General features: G+C 39.1%; 1 protein-coding gene across 1 annotated transcript; it reads left to right on the top strand.

Moving 5' to 3' along the window:
- Positions 1-3,059: 3,059 nt before the first annotated feature.
- Positions 3,060-5,860, top strand: LOC148188925 (protocadherin gamma-A4-like). Its single transcript, XM_088080646.1, has one exon. It carries the CDS (start codon positions 3,180-3,182, stop codon positions 5,577-5,579), a length of 2,400 nt encoding a protein of 799 aa, XP_087936772.1. The 5' UTR covers positions 3,060-3,179; the 3' UTR covers positions 5,580-5,860.
- The last annotated feature ends 1,200 nt before the right edge of the window (positions 5,861-7,060 follow it).

Raw genomic sequence — 7,060 nt, 5'->3', positions numbered from 1 at the left:
CACATAGTCTGACACTACATAAGTATCTCATACAGCCCCACTTCCAAAATCCACAACTATCCATTTACTAGGCTATATACAAGACCCGCTGCCCTCCTCTTTTCTCTTTTGGTTGTGGGCTGCTTTTGCTACCATGGATACTTGTTTTACTTTCAGCTCCCATCCAATACAAACTCGTGTAAAAACCATAAAAGAGCGCTTTGCCAAGCTCCAAGCAAGGTTTAGTATTTCAAAAAGTATGCTGGGATTTGAAACTTTGAAACTGCAACTCTGATGTTCAATAATACATGTGTAGATTATGTCCTTTACTTAAACTATTACACATTATGAACCTGTTTGCATGTTTCTCTTGTGTTGTGCTATTTATTTGGTAAAAAATAGTAAGTAAACTTCAGTGTATTGAAACAGTATGCATCACAGCATTGGCATTATTTGCCTATATCTAATACATGATCAAATCAAGCCAGTGCAACATTACACAGAACCTGGTAAACCCTTAAACACATAGCAGCAAATTAAGGGTGAACAAGATGACAAAACGTAAAGAAAATTACAACAAAAGTACAAAAATTATATGGATTCAGTAATAATAATAACAATAATAATAATAAAACACATCCTATTCACCAGGCTCAACTAATAAGAGCTATCAGTGTCACCAAAAACTTAACACAGGGACATTTTATTAATTAATAGCTATGTTTTCACACTCACAATGCTCCTGTCATCTTTCTAAGCACTGAACACACTGTTTGAACAAATGCACTTAAACACTGTGATCTAGCTCTTGTTCTTTGGTAGTTTAATATCTATGAAATCTGCTCTATTACATTAGTATATAACTATTAAAAGTGTTGTCATTGATCGTTTTTGTTTTTATGTCTCTTCTTCATCCGCAGGGGGGATGGAAAGCAGCTTGTCAGTGACTTTGACAGTGTGCTGTATCAAACAAGAAGGTGTGTTAAAAATCTTTGCTAATAATTATGTTTTTTTTAAATCCTGACAGCATGGTGACTCAATAAAAAATGATCTTGATTACCAGTTTACTATCTGTGTAGAAATCATAGCATAGCATAGCATGTTGACTTTTACAATTCTTTTGTGTTAGTCTTTTTTCAACCCATCATAAAGGACTTCTGTGTATAACAGCCTCAAAATAATGTATATGAGAATGTGTGTAAACCAGTTTTACCACTCCAAATTGTCATGTCATTCAATGTAATGTTTAAAAATCTACTTTTAAAATACAATACAAATGCAGCATGCTGTGGATTTCATAGGTTGTTTAAAGGGTTTGAATTAATTCATAAAACGGTACGTATGGTAGTGGTAGAAATTACAACATGCTAAACTTATTATGATGGTGTTGTGTTCTGTCCTCAGGTTTCTGCACTTCCTTGTGGATAATGCTGGACACACTTGAAGAAAAGTCTCTTCTTATCTGCCCATTACTGCGTACTGGTGAGTAAATTACATTGAATTCTTTTTTATGCAATAACTAAGAGGACATGTGTCTTTAAAACACTTATGAGAAGAAAATTAAGGATGTTTACTCATTGAAACTAATTTCATATTTTATGACAAACGCTGACTTGTCTGTGTCGTCCATCTTGAAAGAGTTATGCTGCTGCATTGTTAGTATGATTTTGACATAACTTCATGATCGTTTTGATATTGTTGTCGCAGTCAAGTTTGTTGATGCTGAAACTGTTGACAGTTAAAATGACCCTTGCAGTAGTTTGAGCTAACTGCTGAATGTTGACATTCACCATTTAGAGGAGAGAATGGGTACATTGAGTCGAACACAGTGATGGAGTTACTGTTTTACAGACACCATTAACAGGGATTTATAGAATTCAAAGTTATGTTTGATTTAGGTTTTGGATTCAGTGTAATATTTTTATTCATAATATAAATATATGGTAAGTTATTTCTGAGGCATTTGGGGTGCAATGTGGCACACAGGAATGTAATCCCATTTTCAAGTTTAGCCCAACCTGAGGGATTTGTTGGGGAGAAGACGCATTTACCATGGCGAGATGGTGTAGCTGCTGGCCAGCTGGTTGTACAGCTGAAATGCAAAATAGCTGGTGTTTGTTTGCAGCTTGGTGGTTAATATTGATAATAATTACAAATCTGTGGACACCTAGCATTCTATGACTGCTTGTTTGGAAACCTGACTGGAGATAAAATAATGAATCAGAAGTAAAAGTCTTGTGTTTTTCTAGAGGCAGCCCTCCCATGCAATGTTGAGCATCCTTTTGTCTCTGTCCATGGTACTGAAACAACTAGTGAAACTGGAAACTTTTTTTTCTTTATAAATTTCTTTGATACTGCTTCTTAACCACTTTGACTACTGCTACTACTACTACCACAACCGCTGCTGCTATCACTACTACTACTACTATTTGATTGTCCATTCAATGGTGTATTCAGAAACAATGGCCTATTTTGTGTCACAAAATAAGCTATATAAGCTATATTTATAAGCATACAAGTGTTGCATCTGATTCTAAATATGTCTTCCTAAGAAGTGATAACTGATAAATCTTTTTTTTTTCACATTAAGTTGGTGATTTGATTTCATACATATGTATGTATGAAATCATACTTACATGACCCTAAAAGGATCATGAAGCTATTAACCAAATAACACCTTGTGTGCTGACATTGTTGTATAGTGATATGAACAATACTTAATGTCTTTATTGATTAAGGAGAAGCTGTTGCTTGTCCATGGTACTGAAAAGCGCAAATAAATTATGCTTTATATAGGAACAACTTTTAATTTTACTTTTTCAGCAACTTAAACCTTTTTTTCAACATTACACATACATTGTCGCGTTTATGTTGTAGACGTGGCGTACCATTCGTGTTGATGGGTGAAGATGAGAAAGGTGTAGACTTTATCGAGAATATTGCATGCAGGTGCAAAGAGCGAAAAGCGACTCATGGTGCCGCTGTAGGCTAGCATACAAGTAGCACCGACATCTCCACCCACTGTTACTGCATTAAAATCGGTTGTATTTTTTCAGGAGAATGCCATTATTCCCCGACTGATTTTCGTCGTGCTCGTTGATGTAAAATGTTAGATTATTGACTCTGTCTTAGAATTCGACTTTTTGTTGTTGTGTACAGTACTTTGCATAAGCCGTGGATGTATTTTTTTTACCCCGAGAATGGGAGACAAAGGATTTTCATTGCTTCGCCCGATCTTCTGCTTTTCTTTCTTCTTTGTAACGCTGCACCTTGTTAATGGAGACCTGAGTTATTCTGTCCCAGAGGAGATGAAACGCGAGTCTGTTATTGGAAATATAGCCAAAGACCTCGGTCTTGATCTGAGGACATTGTCTTCCCGAAAGGCCCGTGTTGATTTTGAGGGGACTCGGAAGCGGTACTGTGATATTAATCTGAATACTGGAGATTTGGTCACATCGGAGAGAATGGACAGAGAAAGCCTTTGTGGCAAGAAACCCTCGTGTGTTGTGAAAGTAGATCTGGTATTAGAAAATCCTCTGGAGCTTCATCGTGTAACTCTTCATGTTCAAGATGTAAACGATAACTCACCGAAATTCAAAAAGCAATTGATTGAAATGGAAATAAGCGAGTCAGCTGAAAAGGGTAACCGCTTCTCTATCGAGGAGGCCCATGACGCAGATATAGGTCAAAATGCTGTTCAAAGGTACAGCCTACAAAAGAATGACAACTTCATTCTCGCTGTTGACAGCAATAAGGTTGAACTCGTGCTAGAGAATAAACTTGACCGAGAAAAGCGAAAGGAGATTAATTTGCTTCTCACAGCTTTAGATGGTGGCTCTCCTCAGAGATCAGGTACTGTAGTCATACACGTCACTGTGCTGGATGCTAATGATAACGCCCCAGTGTTTAGCCAGGCCGTTTATAAAGCCAGTCTGCCTGAAAACTCTCCTCCAGATACTAAAGTGATCACTGTTAGTGCTACTGACGCAGATGAAGGAGTGAATGGAGATGTGACATATGACTTAAGCCACGTGTCTGACGACGATGTAAATGTATTTTCTATTGATCGTAAAACTGGAGAAATCAAAGTAACTGGAGTGATTGATTTTGAGGAAAGCAGCTCTTTTGAAATGAGAGTTGAAGCCAAAGATGGTTTAGGGTTAACCTCGTATGCTAAAGTCATAATAGATGTGACTGATATGAATGATAATGCTCCAGTAATATATCTGAAATCACTGACTAATCCCATACCTGAGAATGTGTCACCTGGTACAGAGGTGGGCATCATTAACGTGCAGGATAGAGACTCTGAGAATAACAGACAGGTCCGCTGCTCCATTCAGCAAAACGTCCCTTTTAAGTTGGTTCCTTCTATTAAAAACTATTATTCTCTGGTGAGCACAGGACAACTGGACCGTGAAGTAGTGTCTGATTACAACATTACAATCACTGCCACTGACGAGGGCTCTCCGCCTCTGTCCTCCTCTAAAACTGTTCAGTTATCTGTAGCAGACATCAACGACAACCCACCTGTGTTTGAGGAACAGTCGTACAGCGCATATGTGAGTGAAAATAACAAACCTGGCTCCACTTTATGCTCCGTTAGTGCTCGAGACCCCGACTGGAGACAAAACGGTACAGTGATTTATTCTCTGTTATCCGGTGAGGTGAACGGTGCCCCGGTGTCCTCCTATTTGTCTATGAACGGAGACACGGGGGTGATCCACGCTGTGAGGTCGTTTGATTATGAACAGTTCAGGAGTTTTAAAGTGCACGTTATGGCCAGAGACAACGGTTCTCCTCCGCTCAGCAGCAACGTGACTGTGAGTGTGTTCATATCGGATGTGAATGACAACTCTCCTCAGATACTGTACCCCGCCCCGGAGGGCAACTCGTTCATGACCGAGCTGGTCCCCAAAGCTGCACACGGAGGCTCTCTGGTGTCCAAAGTGATAGCGGTGGACGCGGACTCCGGACAGAACGCCTGGCTGTCCTATCATATAGTGAAATCCACTGATCCGGGGCTTTTCACTATTGGTGTCCACAGCGGAGAGATCAGGACACAGCGGGACATTTCCGAGTCTGACAGCATGAAACAGAACCTTATTGTGTCAGTGAAAGATAACGGACAGCCCTCTCTGTCTGCCACCTGTTCCATGTATTTACTTATTTCTGATAACTTGGCTGAGGTGCCAGAACTGAAGGATATTTCTTATGATGAGAAGAACTCCAAACTGACCTCTTATCTGATCATCGCGCTGGTGTCAGTGTCGACGTTTTTCCTGACCTTCATTATCATCATCCTGGGTGTGAGGTTTTGTCGCAGGAGAAAGCCCAGACTGTTGTTTGATGGAGCAGTTGCCATCCCCAGCGCTTATCTCCCTCCTAATTACGCAGATGTTGACGGCACAGGAACTTTACGCAGCACTTACAATTATGACGCGTACCTGACAACAGGTTCAAGAACCAGTGACTTTAAGTTTGTGTCCTCTTACAATGACAACACACTGCCTGCTGACCAGACTCTGAGGAAAAGTCCATCAGACTTTGTTGACCCGTTTGAAGATTTAGAGCCGTCTGTAGAGGTAGGAACCATTTAAAGTACTTTGATGGTGGTTACAATACGTTTGGCTTTTTCTACTGAATCCTTCTTCAGGCTTTCTTACTGCAGTCTGTGTTTTGTCTTCGAAATACAAAAGTGATAACGTGATTGAAGCAGAGCGTTTGCATAATAGAAGGAAATTTACATTTGTTTAGTCATTGTTTACTTTTTAAATTGTGCGTGCAAGTGATTACAATGGTTTGCCTGATGTTCTTTTCCAAACCATCGGGGTCTTTCCTTGGAGTCTAACTTTGAAACATTTCTTTTTTGTTTTAAACGTCCTTGTTATCACATAGGTGTCAGTACTCTTTTAATTGATTTTGCCTCAAATCCTGTATCATAATAATTAATTTCAAACGAGATTCCTTAATAAAACATCTCAACATTTAGTTCAGTTCTTTTTTTCATAAAGCTAAAAAATGTGACTTAAGTGCAACCAATGCGCTATTTATTTAAATCCCGTTTCGAATGGAGAAAATACGAACATTATTCCTGCACGGTGTAGTTGTGAATGAAATTGTCAAATTGTTATATTTTTGATTCCAGCGTTTTGCTCCTACTCTTTAGGAGTCTTTATGATTACATTATTTACGGCAAAACATTTTTTTGCCGTCATCAGCATGTGCCACAGTTTGCTACTTATCAGTAAGTGATGGACACAGCTCTTATTTCTGAGTCAGCCAAGGGTGGGTTACAGTTTAGCTCAATGTATAAGTCGGTGTTGTCTTGTGTCAAACTTTATCGAATTCACTTTAGTAGAGTTAGAGAACCCTGACCAGGAGAGCAGCACAGCGTTCAATATTTTGTACCCTCTGCCAAATCCAAAGCTATCTGTCCATGGTGCTGAATCATTTCTTAAAGTCTCAGACACAGCCGCATCTGGAGCCGGAGATTTAATAGTCTCCTCAGCCACGATGTCCTTATTTCAAGAATAATGCCGATGATAATTATGATTAATTTATAGTCAGTGAGAACGTCGACTTTAAGCATTTTACGTTGTGTCAGCTCATTGACTTAATTAGGAAGCCTCCAAACACAGTCCTGTATTGCAACACTATGTTTCAGGGGTATTGGATGTTACAGTGTTTAAATCAACGTTTTGCCGGTCTCCTTCTCCGGAGGCTTAATTAGCATTCATTGATCTATTACGGTCTGCTTCTAACGTTTTAGGAATTGAAAGAAATTATATGTTTAAAACAAATATCACTGGGAGCAGCTGGGGTGAGCATCATACATTCCCAAAACTGCCCCAGTTTCAGTGAATAGATCGCGATTGTTTTCAGAAAATTAAAGGTTTCCCTCATACTCACAGATCATTTTAATATGAGTTCATATTATAATAATGTGGCGTGAGACCTTAAGCAGAATATTTCATTTAAAACTTGTGTACAACTTAAAAGTGACTCATAGTGTCGCTGTTGGCTGACAGATAACAGGCTCTCGCCACTCCACCCACTACTACTATATGGATAGCAGCTG

The sequence above is a fragment of the Plectropomus leopardus genome, chromosome 8 (genome assembly GCF_026936395.1).
Source record: "Plectropomus leopardus strain MGB_pleo_1.0 chromosome 8, ASM2693639v1, whole genome shotgun sequence".
NCBI classification, from domain to species: domain Eukaryota; kingdom Metazoa; phylum Chordata; class Actinopteri; order Perciformes; family Serranidae; genus Plectropomus; species Plectropomus leopardus.
This window is presented reverse-complemented; position numbering and strand designations above follow the sequence as displayed.

Bases quoted from the DNA above. Each gene is read 5' to 3' on its own strand.
- LOC148188925 (XM_088080646.1), top strand. From the start codon at position 3,180: ATGGGAGACAAAGGATTTTCATTGCTTCGCCCGATCTTCTGCTTTTCT.